The 23,089-nt window shown below is 37.9% G+C and overlaps 1 protein-coding gene across 1 annotated transcript in view; it reads left to right on the top strand.

The window, feature by feature from the left end:
* The window catches only part of LOC148775075 (membrane cofactor protein-like), a 51,297-nt gene that overhangs the window by 19,972 nt on the left and 8,236 nt on the right, over positions 1–23,089 (top strand). Inside the window, exons 5-10 of the mRNA XM_088845021.1 lie at positions 574–771; positions 3,161–3,343; positions 12,771–12,818; positions 17,287–17,340; positions 18,054–18,089; positions 18,623–18,995. Coding sequence (XP_088701147.1) covers positions 574–771; positions 3,161–3,343; positions 12,771–12,818; positions 17,287–17,340; positions 18,054–18,089; positions 18,623–18,995 — 892 coding nt within the window. The remainder of the gene's footprint in view (positions 1–573; positions 772–3,160; positions 3,344–12,770; positions 12,819–17,286; positions 17,341–18,053; positions 18,090–18,622; positions 18,996–23,089) is intronic.

Consider the following 23,089-nt stretch of genomic DNA (forward strand, 5'->3'; position numbering starts at 1 on the left):
TAATTTTTTAAATTGAAGGATAATTGCTTTACAGAATTTCATTGTTTTCTGTCAAACCTCAACATGAATCAGCTATAGGTATCCATATAGCCCCTCCTTTTTGAACCTCCCTCCCATCTCCCTCCCCACCCCACCTCTCTAGGTTGATTCAGAGCTCCTGTTTGAGTTTCCTGGGCCATACAGCAAATTCCTGTTGGCTATCTATTTTACATATGGTAATGTAAGTTTCCATGTAATCACAAGCATATTTTCTCATTAAATTTCCATCTCTTATGATGTCTAGAACAAAACTTTGCATGTCCTTGTAGATAATATAGGAATTTCATGCAGATACTTTAATAGGTATTTAAGGAAGTGAGTTTGGTTCTTAGAAGTTAATTTCTATATGAGTTGAATTTGGAATAATACATTCTCTTATGGAAACTTTCCTCTAAGTGGATAATGGATTCACAATTAGCTTCTAGAAATCATAAGTTAAAGCGCTTATTGAAGGCAGTGATAGGATTTTACTAACGCCATCTTACTCTTCCACCTTTCTTTTGCCTTTGTTTTCTCTTTTTCTCCCCTTTTAAGAGATTTATTGTGGACAACCTCCAAAAATAAAACATGGAAAACACACCAATAGCTACAGGAATATATTTGAATATAATGAATTAATAACTTATAGTTGTGATCCTTCAAATGGACCAGATGAATATTCACTTGTTGGACAGAGCAGGCTCACTTGTGTTGAACCTAACAAATGGAGTAGTGACCCTCCTCTGTGCAAAGGTAATCACATTTCCATTTATCTCCTTTATTTGTAAATACTGTGGAACTTTGTAAATAGTTTTGTTGTTGTTCAATGACTTAGCTGTTGTCTTTGCAACCCCATGGACTGCAGGATGCCAGGCTTCTCTGTCCTTCACCATTTCCTGGAGCTTGCTCACACTCATGTCTATTGAGTTTTACCAATAAGTAAATAATTTTGCCAATAAGTAAAACAGTCATGCAAGTTTCCTCCTCTGTTTACATTGACTTCTAATTTAATTTAGGCCAAACTGAATAGGAAATAGTTCTAGTTGTGGGGTTTCCCACTCCTTGCCCCAGATGTTATTGGCATTCCAGTTTACACATTGTGAACTGATATGTGTGTGTGTATAAAGGTTAGGATTTTTTGCTTCAAAAACTAAAAAACTCAACACACACTGCCTTAAAAATAAAGATTTTCCTTATATTGCAAGATGTCTGAGCGTTCTGGCCACAAATAATAGTAGTGCAGATTTTTAAAGGCTAACTCTCTCATTGATAATAATGACAAACTCTGGACAAAATATATTTTTAAAACACTGTTTAAGGCACTCAAGTGACATGAAGCAAGGAGATGCTAGAGGGGCTTTGACTCTTGGAAGGAAACAATCACTGAGTACAGGATAATATTTACTCTTTTCAACTGCACATGGAACATTTTCTGAGGGAGATCATATTCTAGCACATTCCAGAGAAATAAAGTCATTCTGAATACATTATCTGATCAAAATGGAATACATGTAGAAATTAAAACAGCTAATCTAGAAAATTCTCAAATATTTGAAAATTATGAAAGATACTCATAAATAACCCTTAGTTAAAGTAACAAGGAAAGTTAGAACATATTCTGAATTGAATAAAAATGAAAAATACGATATATCAAAATAGCAAAATTTTGTGTGATACACCTAAAGCATTGCTTAGAGGGAAATTTATAGCATGAATTTGTGTTAGGAAAAAAAAGTCTCAAGTCAATAATTGAATCTTCCAGCATACAAAACTAAAAAAGAAAGAGCAAACAAACTCAAAATAAGGAGACATAAGATAATCATAAATAGAGAAAGATCAATAAAATTATAAAGAGAAAATAATGGAGAAAACCAATGAAACCCTGTGGTTCTTGGAAAAGATTGATAAAATAAATAAAGCTATAACAAGGCTGACAAGAAAGGAAAAAGATATTTAATAAATCAGACAGAAAGAAAAATATCATACAATATCATTTATATAGAGAATCTAAATAATACAACAAACAGTAAATATAACAAAAAAGAAACAGACTTAGCTACTGTTAAGAGAACAAGCTACTGGTTATTAGCGGGGAGAGGAAAGAGAGGCAATATCGGGGCAGGGAGCATGGCCGTAGCTGTGACAGCTTAGCCATGGCCAAGACAGGCTACAAGAATGCGTTGTATAACATGAGGAACATCGGCGCTAGTTTGTAATAACTGTAAATGGAGTGTACCCTTTAAAAGCTGTTTAAAAATTTAAAATTTTTACAAAGTAAAAAAGAGGACATGGCTAATGTATTATACAGACATTTAAAGGGATGATCAAAGAATATGATGATGATGATAGTTGTAATATCACAAATTTATGCTTATAAATTTGACAACAAATGAAATTAACAAATTCCTCTGAAGAAAAATATACCAAAATATCTCCAACACAAAGATGTAGGTAGCCTGAATAGTCTTATATCTATTAAGGAAATATAATTTGTACTTAAAAACCTTCCCACAATGAGAACAGAGACCTCCTTGATCTGAGAGATGGCCTTCTTGGGGAATTCTGCCATACACTGCAGGAATAAATAATAACCCCTCTATACAAACTCTTCAAGAAATATGAGAAACAAGTGCTTTTCAACTCATTTCATGGGGACTTTACCCTGATACCAAAGGCAGACAAAAAATTTGAAAGAAAATTATAAACAAGATCCTTACTGAATATAGAGCTTCTCAACAAAGAGAAGTCTGGCACGCCACAGTCCATGGGGTCACAAAGAGTCGGACACAACTGAACAGCTGAACAACAACATTGAAAAGAAAGAAATAAAATAATCCGTATTCACTTACAACATGATTGTCTCAAAGACTGATGTTTTACCAAGGTCGCAAAATATAGGATCAACATACAAAGAATGTAGAAAGCCAATAAACTATAATGACAGTTTCTTCTAAGTGGAAAAATGTTGTTTTTCTAAATCTGTTTCCCTGGAATTCAAATGCACAAATGAAGTCTTCTTTTTTTTTTTCCAATTAGCATCTTGCTTTTTTTTCCTGGCCTCTTTCTTCCCACTTTGCACTAGTTTTTCTGGTCCTGTGCGAAAGCAGCTTTTTATTAATTCTGGAATTTCTCCACTTTTCAGTTGTCAAATGTGAACGACCATTTCTTGAACATGGAATAATGGTGTCAGGAAGTAGAGAAAAATTTTCGTACCAATCAGTGGTGGTGTTTGAATGCCTCCAGGGTTTTTACCTGAATGGCAGCAACCTAGTGTTCTGTGGTGGTAATGATACTTGGGAACCTGAGATGCCAACATGTATTAAAGGTACAAGTGTTGTCTTTTTGCTTTTTCTAATTTTGTCTTTTAGTTTTTAAGACTAATTGAAAAAATTGATAATAATAGATAAGAATAATTGAAAAAAATCTTAGTATTTAACTCTGTCTTATATGCATTTCCATGGCAGATGTACGTCAAAATCTACATAGAATTCTATTGTGATTTGGTATGTTTTTATGGAGTCTTAGCATGTTCTGTTAGCAAATAATGCAGGAGTATTTATTTCTCTTGTTCAGTATTTTTATGTATAAAAATAAGTGGGGAACCATCTTTCAAGAATGAGAATTTTTACCTATTTAAGTCAAGAAAAAAAAAATGAGAGGCATAATTCACATAAATGAAATGAAAGCAGTAATCTCAACTGGTTGGCCCTACATTATTTCTTTTTCAGTGGTGATTTCTCTCAATACAAAGCTCACAATTTTGAGCCATTTGGATTTAGTATCTTTTTGCTTATGTTTTACAGAAAATTATTTAAATTCATACGATTTATACTTATTCATCATTTTCAGTAATAAAAAGAGGAAGAACATATTTACAGCCATTTAGTTATAATTCTCTCAGTTCAGTTCAGTTCAGTCATTCAGTCGTGTCCGACTCTTTGCAACCCCATGAATCGCAGCACGCCAGACCTCCCTGTCCATCACCAACTCCTGGAGTTCACTCAAACTCATGTCCATCGAGTCGGTGATGCCATCCAGTCATCTCATCCTCTGTTGTCCCCTTCTCCTCCCGCCCCCAACCTTTCCCAGCATCAAAGTCTTTTCCAGTGAGTCAACTCTTCGCATGAGGTGGCCAAAGTATTGGAGTTTCAACTTTAGCATCAGTCTTTCCGATGAACACTCAGGACTGGTCTCCTTTAGAATGGACTGGTTGGATCTCCTTGCAGTCCAAGGGACTCTCAAGAGCCTTCTCCAACACCACAGTTCAAAAGCATCAATTCTTCAGCGATCAGCTTTCTTCACAGTCCAACTCTCACATCCATACATGACTACTGGAATAACCATAGCCTTGACTAGATGGACCCTTGTTGGCAAAGTAATCTCTCTGCCTTTTAATATGCTATCTAGGTTGGTCATAACTTTCCTTCCAAGGAGTAAGCATCTTTTAATTTCATGGCTGCAGTCACCATCTGCAGTGATTTTGGAGCCCCCCAAAATAAAGTCTGACTCTGTTTCCCATCTATTTCCCATGAAGTGATGGGACCAGATGCCATGATCTTAGTTTTCTGAATGTTGAGCTTTAAGCCAACTTTTTCACTGTCCTCTTTCACATCCTTAGTGATTCCAAAAGTATTTGTTGAGGTCTGCAGATGTCAACAGGTGTGTAAACTCGGGCAAGTTATGTAAACTTTACATATGTTTACCTCCATGTAAAGGAGTGCTTTCCTCACTGGGTGAAAGTAAAGTTAAACTAGGTCCATTTAAAGCCCTGTAGCATGGAGAAGGAACTGGCAACCCACTCCAGTGTTCTTGCCTGGAGAATCCCAGGGACGGGGGAGCCTGGTGGGCTCTGTGGGGTCGCACAGAGTCAGACACGACTGAAGCGACTTAGCAGCAGCAGCAGCAGCACGGTGCTTGGCATTTAGAAAGCTCTTAAAAGGTAGCTCGTATGACTTCCAGCATCACATTTAGAGAATATTTCCAGATCCAAGACTGTGTTTTGTTTTCCAGACTGCAACTGTCTTGGTTCTTTTCATAAAACTGGGTAATTTCTGCTGTCACCAGAATAATATCAGTATTTCTACCACCCCCATCATTCCCACCTCATACAATTATTATTTTTCTGTTTACTGGTCATTTTTACTTGGCAACAGAAAGTAAATTTCTTAAGAACTGAAAAACAGGAAAAGTCCTTACTTACTGAAATGACGTGGAGGATTTCTGGCAGGGACTATTTTTCAGCTGCACTTTCTAAGACTTAAGAGACTATTTGATATGGCTGCTTCTATTTAGTTGCATCGGAAGCTAGAGACAAGAGGAACACTTGGAAGAGGGTTAGCCTGGGCAGAATGCTCTCAGGGTCCTGCTGCTGCTACTGCTGCTAAGTCACTTCAGTCGTGTCCGACTCTGTGTGACCCCATAGACGGCAGCCCATCAGGCTCCCCCGTCCCTGGGATTCTCCAGGCAAGAACTCTGGAGTGGGTTGCCATTTCCTTCTCCAATGTGTGAAAGTGAAAAGGGAAAGTGAAGTCACTCAGTCATGTCTGACTCATAGCGACCCCATGGACTGCAGCCTACCAGGCTCCTCCATCCATGGGATTTTCTAGGCAAGAGTACTGGAGTGGCTTGCCATTGCCCTCTCTGCTCAGGGTCCTAGCAACTTCATTTCTGTGGGTTCTAGTTTCCTGTGGTCTGTTGATACAAACAAATGTCACTTACTGGCTTCTAATTTGTTTCCTATTGTCCAAATATTTTAAAGTATTGAGGGGCATTATTCATGTTAACATGGTAATGAGAACTCCTTTTTGTAATTCCTGTAAACCTGGTACCCAGTAGCTTCCTTGAGTACTTTGGTGAGTGCTATGAAGTTTTGTGGGGAAAAATACATTTTTCTGATGGATGAGATATATATATATATATCATATACTTATATATAAATATATTTATTTATTTATATATGATATATAAATTATAAATTTTTATATATAAATTATATAAATATATATTTTATGTAAATATTTTATTGAAATCTATACTCATTGTCCCATCCGTGTTTACTCATATGGTTAGTGAGTCTATGCACTGTGGTATACAGTGTTTGTTGATATGCCTTTTTAAAAGTTGACCATAAACATTTCATAAGAAGAAAAAGCAATACAAGATGGCAAAGTGATCATCTGGGGAGGCTTTACAAATAGCCGAAAAAAGAAGAGAAGCTAAAGGAAAGGGAGAAAAGGAAAGATATATCCAACTGAATGCAGAGTTCTGGAGAATAGCAAGGAGAGGTAAGAAGGCCTTCTTAAATGAACCATGCAAAGAAAGAGGGGGACAGCAGAATGGGAAAGACTAGAGATCTCTTCACGGATACTGGAGATATCAACGGAACGTGTTATGCAAGGATGCACACAAATAAAGGACAGAAAAGACAAGGAGCCAACAGAGGCAAAAGAGAGAAAGAGAGGCAGAAGAATACAGAGAAGAATCGTACAAACAAAGGCCTTAATGACCTGGATAACCACAGTCGTGTGGCGACTCACCTAGAGCCAGACATCCTGGGGTGTGAAGTCAAGTGGGCCTCAAGAAGCATTATATGAACAAACCTAATGGAGGTGAAGGAATTCCACCTGAGCTATTTAAAGTTCTAAAAGATGTGACTGTTAAAGTGCTGCCCTCAATATGTCAGCAAATTTGGAAAACTCATCCGTGGCCACAGGACTGGCAAAGGTCAGTTTTCGTTTTAATCCTAAAGAAGGATGACGCCATGAATGTTCAAACCACCGTACAAGTATGCTCATTTCACATGCTAGTAAGGTGATGTTCAAAATCCTTCAAGCTAAGCTTAAGCAGTGTGAAATGAAAACTGCCAGATGTACAAGCTGCGTTTAGAAAAGCAGGCAAACCAGAGATCAAATTGCCAACATCCGTCAGATCATACAGAGCAAGGGAATTCCAGAAAAGCATCTACTGGTTCACTGACTATGCTAAAGACTTTGATGTGTGGATCACAGCAAACTGTGGAAAATTCTTAAAGAGATAGGAACACCAGACCAGCTTACCTGCCTCCTGAGAAACCTGTATGCAGAGCAAGAAGCAACAGTTAGAACTGGAAATGGAACAACAGACTGGTTCAAAATTGGGAAAGGAATACATCAAGGCTATGTATTGTTGCCCTGCTTATTTAACTTCTATGCAGATCACATCATGCAAAATGCTAGGCTGGATGAATCACAAGCTGGGATCGAGATTGCTGAGAAAAGTATCAGCAACCTCAGGTATGCAGATGATAGCCAATCTAATGGCAGAAAGTGAAGAGGAACTAAAAAACCTCTTGATGACATTGAAAGAGGAGAGTAAAAAAACTGGCTTAAAACTCAACATTCAAAAACTAAGATCATGGCATCTGGTCTCACCACTTCATGGCAAATAGAAGGGGTTAAAGTAGAAACAGTGATAGATTTTATTTTTTTCAGTTCCAAAATCACTGTGGACAGTGACTGCAGCCATGAAATTAAGATGCCTGCTCCTTGAAAGAAAAGCTATGACATGCCTAGACAGTGTAATAAAAATCAGAGACATCCCTTTGCCAACAAAGGTCCATATAGTCAAAGTTATGGTTTTTCCAGTAGCTGTGTACAGATATAAGAGTTGGACCATAAAGAAAGTTGAATGCTGAAGAACTGATGCTTTTGAATTGTGGTTCTGGGAGGACACTTGGAGTCTCTTGGACAGCAAGGAGATCAAACTACTCCATCCTAAAGGAAATCAACCCTGAGTATTCATTGGAAGGACTGATGCTGTTGATGCTGAAGCTGATACTCCAATACTTTGGCCACCAGATTCGAAGAGCTGACTCATAGGGAAAGACCCTGATGCTGGGAAAGATTGAAGGCAGGAGGAGAAGGGGACAACAGAGGATGAGATGGTGGAATGGCATCACTGACTCAGTGAACATGAATCTTAGCAAACTCCAGGAGACAGTGAAGGACAAGGGGGCCTGGCATGCTGCTGTCTACAAAGTGGTAAAGAGTCAAATGTGATCAAAACAACTGAACAATAATCAAGTAATTTTAAAACACTCATACAGTTTACTGTTTGAAGAAGAGGTGAATATTTTGTGAGAAAAATCATATGAAAAGACTACAGGGATCTTTCCTTTTTTAACAAAAAATAAACTCTCCTTATAGGATTGTCAGTCATTTTTTATCCTTAGTTAGAGAAAGACTCCAACAAAAGGATCATTAGCAATATATAATGGTGTTAGTCAGTTCAGACACTTGGTCGTGTATGACTCTTTGCGACTCCATGAACCACAGCATGCCAGGCCTCCCTGTCCATCACCAATGCCCGGAGTCTACCCAAACCCACGTCCATTGACTCGGTGATGCCATCCAACCATCTCATCCTCTGTTGTCCCCTTCTCCTCCTAACCTCATTCTTTCCCAGCATCAGGGTCTTTTCCAATGAATTAGTTCTTTGCATCAGGTGGCCAAAGTATTGGAGTTTCGATTCAAAATCAGTCCTTTCAATGAACTCCCAGGCCTGATCTCCTTTAGGATGGACTGGTCGGATCTCCTTGCAGTCCAAGGGACTCTCAAGAGTCTTCTCCAACAACACAGTTCAAAAGCAACAATTCTTCGGTGCTCAGCTTCCTTTATAGTCCAACTCTCAGATCCATACATGACCACTAGAAAGACCATAGCCTTGACTAGACGGACCTTTGTTGACAAAGTAATGTCTCTGTTTTTCAATATGCTGTCCAGGTTGGTCATAACTTTCCTTCCAAGAAGTAAGCATCTTTTAATTTCATGGCTGCAATCACCACCTGCAGAGATGTTGCAGCCCAAAAAAATAAAGTCAGCCACTGTTTCCACTGTTTCCCCATCTATTTTTCATGATGTGATGGGACTGGATGCCCATGATCTTAGTTTTCTGAATGTTGAGCTTTAAGCCAACTTTTTCACTCTCCTCTTTCACTTTCATTAAGAGGCTTTTGAGTTCCTCTTCACTTTCTGCCATAAGAGTGGTGTCATATGCGTATCTGAGGTTATTGATATTTCTCCTGACAATCTTGATTCCAGCTTGTGCTTCATCCAGCTCAGGATTTCTCATGATGTACGCGGCATATAAGTTAAAAAAGCAGGGTGACAGTATACAGCATTGATGTACTCCTTTTCCTATTTAGAACCAGTCTGTTGTTCCATGTCCAGTTCTAACTGTTGCTTCCTGACCTGCATACAGGTTTCTCAAGAGGAAGGTCAAGTGGTCTGGTATTCCCATCTCCTTCAGAATTTTCCACAGTTTATTGTGATCCACACAGTCATGCGACGAGTTGACTCACTGGAAAAGACTCTGATGCTGGGAAAGGTTGGGGGCGGGAGGAGAAGGGGACGACCGAGAGTGAGATGGCTGGATGGCATCACCGACTCTGTGGACATGAGTTTGAGTGAACTCTGGGAGTTGGTGATGGACAGGGAGACCTGGCGTGCTGTGATTCATGGGGTCGCGGAGAGTCGGACACGACTGAGTGACTGAACTGAACTGAACTGAACAGAGTCAAAGGCTTTGGCATAGTCAATGAAGCAGAAATAGATGTTTTTCTGGAACTCTCTTGCTTTTTCAATGATCCAGCGGATGTTGGCAATTTGATCTTTGGTTCTTCTGCCTTTTCTAAAACTCATTTTAACATCTGGAAGTTCACGGTTCACGTATTGCTGAAGCCTGACTTGGAGAATTTTTAGCATGACTTTACTAGCATGTGAGATGAGTACAATTGTGTGGTGGTTTGAGCATTCTTTGGCATTCCCTTTCTTTGGGATTGGAATGAAAATTGACCTTTTCCAGTCCTGTGGCCACTGCTGAGTTTTCCAAATTTGCTGACATACTGAGTGTGGCACTTCCACAGCATCATCGTTTAGGATTTGAAATAGCTCCACTGGAATTCCATCACCTCCACTAGCTTTGTTTGTAGCGATGCTTCCTAAGGCCCACTTGACTTCACATTCCAGGATGTCTGGCTCTAAGTGAGTGTGAGTGATCACTCCATCATGATTATGGGTCATGAAGATCTTTTTTGTACAGTTCTTCTGTGTATTCTTGCCACCTCTTCTTAATATCTTCTGCTTCTGTTAGGTCCATACAATTTCTGTCCTTCGTTGAGCCCATCCTTGCATGAAATGTTCCCTTGGTATCTCTAATTTTCTTGAAGAGATCTCTAATCTTTCCCACTCTATTGTTTTCCTCTATTTCTTTGCATTGATCCCTGAGGAAGGCTTTCTCACCTCTCCTTGCTGTTCTTTGGAACTCTGCATTCAATAGGTATATCTTTCCTTTTCTCCTTTGCTTTTCCCTTCCCTTCTTTTCACAGCTATTTGTAAGGCCTCCTCAGACAGCCAATTTGCTTTTTTGCATTTCTTTTTCTTGGGGATGGTCTTGATTCCTGTCTCCTGTACAATGTCATGAACCTCCATCCATAGTTCATCAGGCACTCTGTCTATCAGATCTAGTCCCTTAAATCTATTTCTCACTTCCACTGTATAGTCATACAGGATTTGATTTAGGTCATACCTGAATGGCCTAGTGGTTTTCCCCACTTTTTTCAGTTTAAGTCTGAATTTGGCAATAAGGAGTTCATGATCTGAGCCACAGTCAGCTCCCAGTCTTGTTTTTGCTGACTGTATAGAGCTTCTGCATCTTTGGCTGCAAAGAATATAATCAGTCTGATTTTGGTGTTGGCCATCTGGTGATGTTCATATGTAATCTTCTCTCATGCTGTTGGAAGAGGGTGTTTGCTATGACCAGTGCATTCTCTTGGCAGAACTCTATTAGCCTTTGCCCTGCTTCATTCCGTACTCCAAGGTCAAATTTGCCTGTTACTCCAGGTGTTTCTTGACTTCCTACTTTTGCATTTCAGTACCCTATAATGAAAAGGACATCTTTTTTGGGTGTTAGTTCTAGAAGGTCTTGTAGTTCTTCATAGAACCGTTCAACTTCAGCTTCTTCAGCATTACTGGTCGGGGCATAGACTTGGATTACTGTGATATTGAATGGTTTGCCTTGGAAACAAACGGAGATCATTCTGTCATTTTTGAGATTGCATCCAAGTGCTGCATTTCGGACTCTTTTGTTGACTTTGATGGCTACTCCATTTCTTCTAAGGGATTCTTGCCCACAGTAGTAGATTTAATGGTCATCTGAGTTAATGGTGTTGTCAGATCTAAATGTGCTAATGTGAACAAATGTCCAAGAAATCCTTAGTGAAAAAGAATTATGGAATATGGTACTGCCTGGATTTTTTAAAATAACACATAAATTTTATTATTTATTATTAGTTAATTAGCTCACTTCAGCAATATGAGAACCGTGAACTTCCAGATGTTCAAGCTGGTTTTAGTAAAGGCAGAGGAACCAGAGATCAAATTGCCAACATCTGCTGGGTCATGGAAACAGCAAGAGAGTTCCAGAAAAACATCTATTTCTGCTTTATTGACTATGCCAAAGCCTTTGACTATGTGGATCACAATAAACTGTGGAAAATTCTGAAGGAAATGGGAATACCAGACCACCTGACCTACCTCTTGAGAAACCTGTATGCAGGTCAGGAAGCAACCGTTGGAACTGGACATGGAACAACAGACTGGTTCCAAATAGGAAAAGGAGTACATCAAGGCTGTATATTGTCACCCTGCTTATTTAACTTCTATGCAGAGTACATCATGAGGAACACTGGGCTGGAAGAAGCACAAGCTGGAATCAAGATTGCTGGGAGAAATATCAATAACCTCAGATATGCAGATGACACCACCCTTATGGCAGAAAGCGAAGGTTGGCTTAAAGCTCAACATTCAGAAAACTAAGATCATGGCATCTGGTCCCATCACTTCATGGGAAATAGATGGGAAAACAATGGAAACAGAGTCAGACTTTATTTTTGGGGGCTCCAAAATCACTGCAGATGGTGATTGCAGCCATGAAATTAAAAGACGCTTACTCCTTGCAAGGAAAGTTAAGACCAACCTGGACAGCATATTAAAAAGAAGAGATATTACTTTGCCAACAAGGGCCCGTCTAGTCAAGGCTATGGTTTTTTCAATTGGTCATGTATGGATGTGAGAATTTGACTGTGAAGAAAGCTGATCGCTGAAGAATTGATGCTTTTGATCTGTGGTGCTGGAGAAGACTCTTGAGAGTCCCTTGGACTGCAAGGAGATCCAACCAGTCCATCCTAAAGGAGATCAATCCTGGGTGTTCATTGGAAGGACTGATGCTAAAGCTGAAACTCCAATACTTTGGCCACCTATGCTACAAGTTGACTCACTGGAAAAGACTCTGATGCTGGGAGGGACTGGGGGCAGGAGGAGAAGGGGACGACAGAGGATGAGATGGCTGGATGGCATCACCGACTTGATGGACATGAGTTTGAGTGAACTCCGGGAGTTGGTGATGGACAGGGAGGCCTGGCGTGCTGCGATTCATGGGGTTGCAAAGAGTCAGACATGACTGAGTGACTGAGCTGAACTGAATTGAATTAACTATTAGGATGTTCATTATAAAATACTCAGTTGTAGTGAATATTTTATACATACATCCTTATGTACTTGTTAAATATTTAAGTTAAACCCAGAAAGAGAATTGCAAAGTCTGAGTCTATGTTTTTATTTTTTTAAGAAATAATTTTTAGAAGAATAAAAACCAAAATTAAATTCATAATTTTGTATTGATATGGCTGGCGAATGGAGTCAAATTTATTTTTCCAGGTTACAAGCCAACTCATCCAACGAAGACTCCACTTTCAAAATATCCAGGTTCAGTAATTCTTTATTCTACTTCTAGTTAAGAGCTTTATAAGGTGCAAAAGTTGCCTTATATGGCTGCAAAATCATATGTTTTATTTTAATATTCATTTCTTTAATCAGTGAGACTGAACTTTTTATTGTTTACATTTATTAATGTTTTTTGTTCATTTTTCTATTAAGTTTCTAAAATATTTTTCATTGTTAATTTGAACTTATAAAATCCTTTAATATGAAGTTTTTTCCGAGGGTTGTTAATTTTTTCTTTCTTTTTTTTTGCTTTATTTTCAGTAGTCACTAGTTTTATAAATGAATATATGTTTGTAAATTTTCAAATATTACCAATGTATACAGAGTAAAAGGTGAGTTATTCTTATCTTTCTGTAGCCTATTGCTATTATCACTCTTAATATTTTAGTGTCTTTGTCATGTAAAAGTAGACATTTCCAAATTGATTGGCTTTCTAAAGAATCTTTGAAATTAATTTCTCATTTTGGTAACAGTTTCTCATTTAAATACTTTCTTCTCTGCAATTGCCTTCTGTGTTTTTTGTCTTAACTCTATTGAGGTTTTCAAATGGCTGTCGAAGATTTCTCTTGGTAAATGTCACATTGCACTTGCAACTATGCAGGTTATTTTCAAATATCTTTTGATAATGATTTCTAGCATAATCCACAATAATAAGAGAATAGACTCTATATGATTTCAATACCTTCAAACCATGAAATTTTTGCTCCTTGTTTTATGTCATTGGATATGTTCCAGTGTCTCCTGGTTTATAGTCTTTGGGAACATGAATAGAATTTGTATCCTGCCTTTGTGTGAAAATTATATAAATTTAATTATGTTGAATTGGTTCATAGTGCTTTTCAGGTCTACTATATCCTTTTACTTTTCTCTCTAATCATCCTATTTTCTTTTGAGATTTGATATTTAAACTCCAACTAAAAATCTTAATTTATCTACTTAAAAATAATTATAATATATAGTAGAATTATATGTAACTTTGTTCTGTATTTTCTAAGTCTCCTGAGAATGTGTTATTATGCTTTCATAATTTTAAGAAAATTTTAAAAATTAAAACTAAAAACAAAACAAAAATAGTTTAAGGTGACTTTGTATCTATTTCTGTATATCAAAATCCTTACATGTGTAGCTACACATTTAATTTGGTGTCTGTTTCTTTTTTACTTAAGCAAAAATGGCATCATACTGTTCACATTTTTCTGAAACTTGGATTTTTCTACTTAATATCCTGTATTGGGATTATAGTTTGAGTTATTCTCATCCTTTTCAATGATGACTTTAATATGCACCATTATATTTTATTTAACTATTCTCCTATCCGAGAATAGTTAATGATTTATATGTGCAAAAGTTGTATATTAATAGGTAGCTGGATGCATGGATCTTTTGTCTGATGGCTATGAGTGTTGTGTCTTTCTTTAAAAGCTTTAGGATTTCCCCATGCCAAAATTATATAAACATAACACCCATACATACTGATTGCATTCTTTGGTACATCTGAAATTTATTATGATATGGAATGAGATTGGATCCCTCTTCACTTCACCCAACCCCCATCCAATGGCAAAGTGACACCACTTGTTGAATAACTTGTCTTTTCTCCAAGTGTTTTGAGATCAACATTTATGTAATTTTTCTTACCACTTCAGCCAATTCAGTAGCATTAAATGTATTCACATTGTTGTACAACCGTCACTGCTATCTCTAAAACTTTTTCACCACCTCAAACTAAACTTTATACCCACTATAAGCAGTAATGCTTCTTTCTCAACCATCATCCCAGCTTCAGTAACCTCTATTCTTTCTGTATCTATGAATTTAACTTACCTAGATACCTCATTTAATTAGAATTTTGCATGTGTCTTTTTGTGTCTGGGTTATTTCTCTTAGCATAATATCTTCAAAGCTCATCCACCTTATCTCAGAACTTTATTCCTTTTATGGCTGGAAACATTCCAGTGTTTGTATATAACATATTTTATTTGTAATTTCATCTGTCAATAGATACTGGGTTGTTTTTACCTTTTTACAATTCTAAATGATGCCTCTCAGAATATTGGCGTCTAAGTATCTATCTGGAGTCCCTGTTTTGAATTTTGGGGGCGGGTATATACCATGGAGTGGAATTATTGGGTTATATGTTAATTCTTGTTTAATTTTCAGAGGAACTGAAAATACTGTCCTCCATTAAAAAAAAATGTTTTAAATTGGTTGCACCATTTTCATTCCCACCAGTGAACAGTTTCTAATTTCTTGCCCTCTTTTCCAATACATGTTAATTTCTGGTTTTTATAATAACCAGAATTATCTATATTAGTTAACAGGTGTGAAGTAGTATCTCGTGGCTTTTATTTGCATTTCCCTAAAGTTATGACCAGCCTAGATAGCACATTAAAAAGCAGAGACATTACTTTACCAACCAAGTTCCGTCTAGTCAAGGCTATGGTTTTTCCCATGGTCATGTATGGATGTGAGAGTTGGACTGTGAAGAAAGCTGAGCGCCGAAGAATTGATGCTTTTGAACTGTGGTGCTGGAGAAGACTCTTGAGAGTCCCTTGGACTGCAAGGAGATCCAACCAGTCCGTTCTAAAGGAGATCAATCCTGGATGTTCATAGGAAGGACTTATGCTAAAGCTGAAACTGCAATACTTTGGCCACCTCATGCGACGGGTTGACTCACTGGAAAAGAGTCTGATGCTAGGAGGGATTGGGGGTAGGAGGAGACGGGGACGGCAGAGAATGAGATGGCTGGATGGCATCACCGACTCGATGGACATGAGTTTGAGTGAACTCCAGGAGTTGGTGATGGACAGGGAGGCCTGGCGTGCTGTGGTTCATGGGGTCGCAAAGAGTCGGACACGACTGAGCGACTGAACTGAACTGAACTGAACTGAATGATTAGCGATGTGAGCAGCTTTTCATGTGCTACTTGGCCATTTATATATCTTCTTTGGAGAAATGTCTATTCATATCTCTTGCCTATTTGTAAAATGGCTTCTTGTTGTTGCTGAGTTTTAGAAGTCCGTGGTATATTTTGCATATTAATCCCTTATCAGGTTTATTATTTGGAGATGTTTCTACTCATTCTGTGAGTTGCTTTTCACTCTATTAATGGTGTCCTTTGATGCACAAAAGTTTTTAGTTTAGATATAGTCTGATATATCTATTTTTCTGTTTGTTACATGTGCTTTTGATGTCACATCTAACAAATTGTTTCCAGTTCAATATCATGAAATTGTCTTCTTTATTTTCTTCTAAGAGTTTTATAGTTATATGTCCTTTGTTTTTCAATTCATTTTTAATTACTTTTTGTATATGGTATATCACAGAGGTGTAATTTCATCCTTTGCATGTGGATATCCAGTTTTCTGAAAATTGTTTGTTGAAAAAAGCTGCCCTTTTCCCATTGAATGCTCTTAGCACCCTTGTGAACAATCATTTGACCATACAAGCAAGGGTTTATTTCTGGGCCCTATATTCTACACCACTGGTCTGTACGTCTGTCTGTATGCCAGTATTGTCCTGATTATTGTAGTGTTTTAGTAAGTTTTGAAATCTCCTTCATTTATTTAAATGTTCTTCACTTTCTTTCAGCAATTTTTTTATACTTTTCAATGTACAAGTCTTTTATCTTCTTGGTTAAACTTATTTGAGTATTTTATGTTTTTGGTGCCATTGTGAATTGAATTGTTTGCTTACTTCCCTTTTTGGGTTGTTCATTGTTAGTGTATAGAAACACAACTGTGTTTTGTGTGTTGATTTTGTATCCTTCAACTTTGCAGAATTAATGTACTAGTTCTAGCACTTGTGTGCATTTGTGTGAATGTATGTGTGATCTTTAGAGAGCTTTCTATGTGAAAGATCATGCCATTTATAAAGAGATCATTTTATTTCTTCCTTCCCATCTGGATATTTTTAATTTCTTTTTTGCATAATGACTGTGACCCAAACTTCCAATATTATGTTGACTTCAGTGGCAAATGCAGGAATTCTGTCTTGTTCTTGACCTGAAAATAAAGTTTTAGTCGTTCGACATTGAGTGTAATGTTCGCTATGAGTATTGTATAAATGGCCTGTATTATGTTGAGGAGTCTACTCCAGAGCAATTTATAAATCACTTTTAAGCCCTCCTCTATCTAGAATCACATTGAATTCAAGACTGATTTTGAGACTATGCTGATGATAAATTTGCTTGCTGTACATAGAGTTAGTCACAGGACTATCAACAGACCAGAAGAAGAATGCTAATGGCACTGAATATAATAATATAATTTAAGCTAAAATAAAAGTTTATAATATTTAATGATGCAACTTTGAATGAGAAACAATATAATTTATAAGGAAAATTAAATTATAATTATAAATTATAAAAAGGTGCAAAACCAACAGCAATGAATTTATAGATCTTTAAGATTTATTTAGTCTTCCTTTTATTTCCAATTTTTTCCCTTAGGATATCCCAATCCCAGTGAAGAAATACCATCACTTGAAGACTTTGAGGATTTAGGTATTATTTTGAGTATTAATAACCCTGCATTATGAAACCTTAGATTTCTATATGGAAACATGATGGTTCAATCATTTGTAGGTAGGGAAGAAACAATGTGTCACAAATAATTAGTAATAATTGACATTTACAATTATGTTATTAATGCAGCTACCATGACAAATGTTAAGTGGTGGGATATATAGACACATGTAGTTAATTTTCTCTAATCTAGTGAATTCTAATAGTCTTGGTGTGCTTGTGCTAAATCATTAAGTCATGTCCAACTAGTTGTGACCCCATGGACTGTAAGCCTGCCAGAATACTGGAGTGGGTTGCCATTTCCTCCTCCAGGGGATCTTCCCAACCCAGGGATTGAACCCTATCTCTTGCATGTCCTGCATTGGCAGACAGATTCTTTACCACTGAGCCACTTAGGAAGCCCCTAATAAGCTGTACTCGATAACCTGGTGTTGTTAGGCTGTACTCGATAACAACACAATGAAAAGGGAGGTTCCTGTTAAGAGTTTAACAAGATGGATCCTGTACCTGGAATCTATTTAAAAGGGTTCTGCAACCAAAATGACTTGGATGCACTCAGCAGTCGTGCTCAAACTAGACTGATAAACATTTTTGCTGTAGTTCTTAGATGATATGATCAAAATTAAAGTGTAGCTGCTATCTGGGATCCATATGTGTTTCATATCTTCAAATTTTTTTAAATTTTTTCTCAGATGCAGGAATCATTGCTCTGGCTATTCTCACTGCAAGTAAGTATCTCAAATTTTAATACCACTTAAATAATGATGGAATATGAAGATGAAATGTGCATTATTTTTTCAATGATTCTCAGTTACTGTAATTTTTACAGTAGAACAGTCTACTAACACCTGACCTTTTCTATGATATACTGCCTTATGTTGGTGATTGTGTATTGTTTTATATTCTACATGTCCTCTTAGTAACAAACCCTAAATAATACATGTTTTTTCAGTTGGTCATGAAAATGACCATGACCATTGGTCATGTGAGTCTACTTCCCAAATATGCTTTGGATAATTTTCTAAATTAAATAAGGGCTCTAACTTACTGTGGACTGTTCAAGTGATTCCAGGGGGCTGGATTTAGATACTGAAGAATCAACATGGAATGTAAATGTACACGGGCTTAAATAAAATAGTATTTTCTGATGATAGAAATGGTCAGAAATAAACGTAACTCACGTTGCTTTCTTCTGCTTGGTTTGGAATCTTGGTAGTTAGTTTTCAGCATCACATGTCACGTGTTTCCTGTCTTCTTGTAGTTGTTGCTGTTATAGTAGTTTGCACGTGCCTGTACCGATGTCTTTTTGGTTGGAAGAAGGAAGAGAAGGAGATGAAGGAGAAGGCAAAGGAAATAAAAGAGAAGGAAGAGAGGGATGTGAGAGAGAAGGAGGAGAGGGAGAAGGAGAAGGAGCAGAAGGAGAAGGAGGAGAAGGAGAAGGAGGAGAAGGAGAAGGAGAAGGAGCAGAAGGAGAAGGAGGAGAAGGAAAAGGAGAAGAAGGAGAAGGAAAAGGAGAAGAAGGAGAAGAAGGAGAAGGAAAAGGAAAAGAAGGAGAAGGAAAAGAAGGAGAAGGAAAAGGAGAAGAAGGAGAAGAAGGAGAAAGAGAAGCAGCAGAGAGAGGAGGCGATGAAAGGGTAAATCAAAACACATTTCCTCTAACTTATTCTGGCCTTTTTACTTTTGACATATTTTTGTGAAGTTTTTGTTTGTCTTCTGTATTGCATGCTATATTTTTTTAATGTGCCTGCATGAGTACACTGTCTGGATTTCATTTCATTACTAGAAATGTTTTTAGCTACTTTTAATATCACTGAAGCAGGAGGAATTTGTGCAGAATTTTGTCAGCTACTATGACTGTAAGAAAAATTTCTGTGGAGTTTGAGGTTTAAGTTCTATAGCAAATCATGGACAGTTATGGGGTTTTCCCCACCCTAGGTATACCCTCCTCCTTGGATTGGACTAGTGGCCCAGATGAACTTTTAAATGGTTCCCTGTGAAGACTTTGGCATTTATATTCACTAGAATTTTTATGATGAAGATCTCCATTTGTCTGTATAACTTAGGTCATTGTAAGAAGCTGTGTAGCTAAAAACAGATTTCATTTAGAGTTGTTATTTATATGTTATACTGAAGAATTAAAAGCAGCATTATTTGATTTCCCCTTTATGTTTTCTTAATTTGCTAAGTGGCAGTGGAACTGATGGGGTTAAAATTACTGAAAGGAGTAGGATTTACAAGTCATCTCATTAATTTTGTCTTGATCTATGAAAATGAAAAAACTCTGCTAGGGGTACTGAGAATTTAAAAAGTATACAAATTCATATTGTTTAAGGAAAATAGAGGTTTTAAACATAAAACTTAAATTTTAAGGAAATAATTCACAGTTTAATGAAATATTTAGAATAAGTCATGGCTAATAAACCTGATTAACATAGGCACAAAAAATCCTTAACAAACATAATTCAACAAAACATTAAATGGATCACACACTATGATAAAGTAGAATTTGTGGCAGTGATGCAAGGATAGTTCAACATCTGCAAAATAATCAATGTGTTGTTGCTGCTGCTGCTAAGTAGCTTCAGTCGTGTCCAACTCTGTCCGACTATAGACAGCAGCCCACCAGGCTCCCCCGTCCCTGGGATTCTCCAGGCAAGAACACCGGAGTGGGTTGCCATTGCCTTCTCCAATGTATGAGAGTGAAAAGTGAAAGTGAAGTTGTTCAGTCATGTCCAACTCTTCGCAACCCCAGGGACTGCAGCCTACCAGGCTCCTCTGTCCATGGGATTTTCCAGGCAAGAGTACTGGAGTGAGTCGCCATTGCCTTCTCCAATCAATGTGTTACACCACATTAACATAATATAGAATAAAAGTTATACAATCTTATCGATCTGTTCAGTTTAGTTCAGTTGATAAGTCGTGTCTGACTCTTTGCAACCCCATGAACCACAGCAGCCAGGGTTCCTTGTCCACCACCAACTCCCGGAGTCTACCCAAACTCATGTCCATCAAGTCAGTGATGCCATCCAACCACTTCATCCTTTGTCGTCCCCTTCTCCTCCTGCCCTCAATCTTTCCCAGCATCACGGTCTTTTCCAATGATTCAGCTCTTTGCATCAGGTGGCCAAAGTATTGGAGTTTCAGCTTCAACATCGGTTCTTCCCATGAACACCCAGGCCTGATCTCCTTTAGGATGAACTGGTTGGATCTCCTTGGATCTGGTATTCCCATCTGTTTCAGAATTTTCCTCAGTTTATTGTGATCCACACACTCAAGGGCTTTGGCATAGTCAATAAAGCAGAAATAGATGTTTTTCTGGAACTCTCTTGTTTTTTCGATGATACAGCAAAGGTTGGCAATTTGATCTCTGGTTCCTCTGCCTTTTCTAAAACCAGCTTGAACATCTGGAAGTTCACAGTTCACGTATTGCTGAAGCCTGACTTGGAGAATTTTGAGCATTACTTTACTAATGTGTGAGATGAGTGCAATTGTGCGAAAGCTCAACATTCAGAAAACTAAGATCATGGCATCTGGTCCCATCACTTCATGGGAAATAGATGGGGAAACAGTGGAAATAGTGTCAGATTTTATTTTTTGGGGGCTCCAAAATCACTGCTGATGCTGATTGCAGCCATGAAATTAAAAGACGCTTACTCCTTGAAAGGAAAGTTATGACCAACCTAGATATTATATTAAAAAGCAGAGACATTACTTTGCCAACAAAGGTCCGTCTAGTCAAGGCTATGGTTTTTCCAGTGTTCATGTGTGTATGTGAGAGTTGGACTGTGATCACCAAACAATTGATGATTTTGAACTGTGGTGTTGGAAAAGACTCTTGAGAGTCCCTTGGACTGCAAGGAGATCCAGCCAGTCCATTCTAAAGGAGATCAGTCCTGGGTGTTCATTGGAAGGACTGATGCTAAAGCTGAAACTCCAATAGTATGGCCACCTCATGCGACGAGGTGACTCACTGAAAAAGACTCTGATGCTGGGAGGGATTGGGGGCAGGCGGAGAAGGGGACAACAGAGAATGAGATGGCTGGATGGCATCACTGACTTGATGGACATGAGCTTGAGTGAACTCCGGGAGTTGGTGATGGACAGGGAGGCCTGGCGTGCTGTGATTAATGGGGTTGCGGAGAGTCAGACACGACTGAGTGACTGAACCGAACTGATTGAGATTATTATGTGGTTTTTTTTTCCTTCACTTCTGTTGTCGATGTGGTATATCATACTAATTGAGTATGTTGGACCATTCTTGTGCTCCTGGGATGAATCTAACTTGGTCATGTTATATGATCCTTTTTATGTATTGCTGAATTTGGTTGCTAATATTTTGTTGAGAAGTTTCACATCTATATTCAAAGAGATACTGGCCCACAGTTTTCATCTTTGGTAGTGCGTTTGGTTTTGGTGTCAGGGTGATGGAATGACTTTGGGAGTGCTTCTTCCTCTTCAGTCTTTTGGAAGAATTTGAGAAGGATCTGTGTAAGCTCTTTGTACATTTGGTAGAATTCCCCAGTGAAGCCATAGGGTCCTGGACTTTTGTTGGAAGGGAGTTTTTAAGTTGCAAATTATATTTCACTTGTAGTGATAGGACTATTCAAATTATCAATTTCTTCTTGATTCAGCTTTCATGGGCTCTGTGTTTCTAGAAATTTGTTCATTTATCCTGGGTTGTCCAATTTGTTGACATATGACTGTTCATATTGTTCTCTCTTGGACTTCCCTGGTGGCTCAGATGGTAAAGAATCTGCCTGCTGTGCAGGGGACCCGGGCTTGATAGTTTTCTCTTATGAATTTTTTGTGGAAGTTCTTCTTTTGTGCCAGAATGTATGTCTGCAAAGCTGTGACAAGAAGATACACCTCCCTCCACTGGTAATGCAAGGCACTACCCTAGATTATAATCACAAATTTGGGAGCAGATTCTACAAAGGGTAATAAGAAGGGCAACTTCATAGTAAAAGCACAGAGGTGTCTTTGACCACAGGGGCAGAGGGAAAGGCAAAACATACTGGCTAAAATGGCCATGTGGGCCTACCCAACACTATATATCTGCTGGGTTCTCTAAGGATGCCACTGGGGCTAAAGTCAACCAGGAAAATTGTTTTCATATAGGCCATGAGCTTCAAGTGTCTTTAAATACTTGATGTTAATAAATGCTGAAGGTAATATAACAAAGCTGTGATTAGTAATTCACTTTTGCATTTTAATCATCTTCAATTATCTACATTGTTATGTCAAATGAATATTTAAGTTTATGTTACTGCTATTTATCTTTCTTACATATTAGATTTCTATTTATAACTCTATTTTAAGAAGGGATTCCATTAGAGAAATATAGTGATCAGGCCTAACTATTGAATCTCTCTCCACAATAACCCTGAGGAAATAGCTATGGAACAGGTACTGTGCTATGACAGTGCTGGTTCATAGAGATGCCTCTCCCACCAAGGGAAATATTAAAGTCTCCAGCATTAACACGGTTAACTCTTACATGAGGTAGGCACCCCAGGGGTTTGCTGGGGCAGGCACACTGTAAATAACCAACGGGTCCACATTTGGTTCCCTTTGCAGTTCCCTGGTGGCTCAGTTGGTAAAGAATCTGCCTGCACAGAAGATAGGATAAGTGAGGTGGAAGACAGAATGGTGGAAATAAATGAAGCAGAGAGAAAAAAGAAAAAAGAATTAAAAGAAACAAGGACAACCTCAGAGACCTCTGGGACAA

The sequence above is a fragment of the Moschus berezovskii genome, chromosome 17, assembly GCF_049115385.1.
Source record: "Moschus berezovskii isolate FMDL1 chromosome 17, NW_MosBer_1.0, whole genome shotgun sequence".
Classification (NCBI taxonomy): domain Eukaryota; kingdom Metazoa; phylum Chordata; class Mammalia; order Artiodactyla; family Moschidae; genus Moschus; species Moschus berezovskii.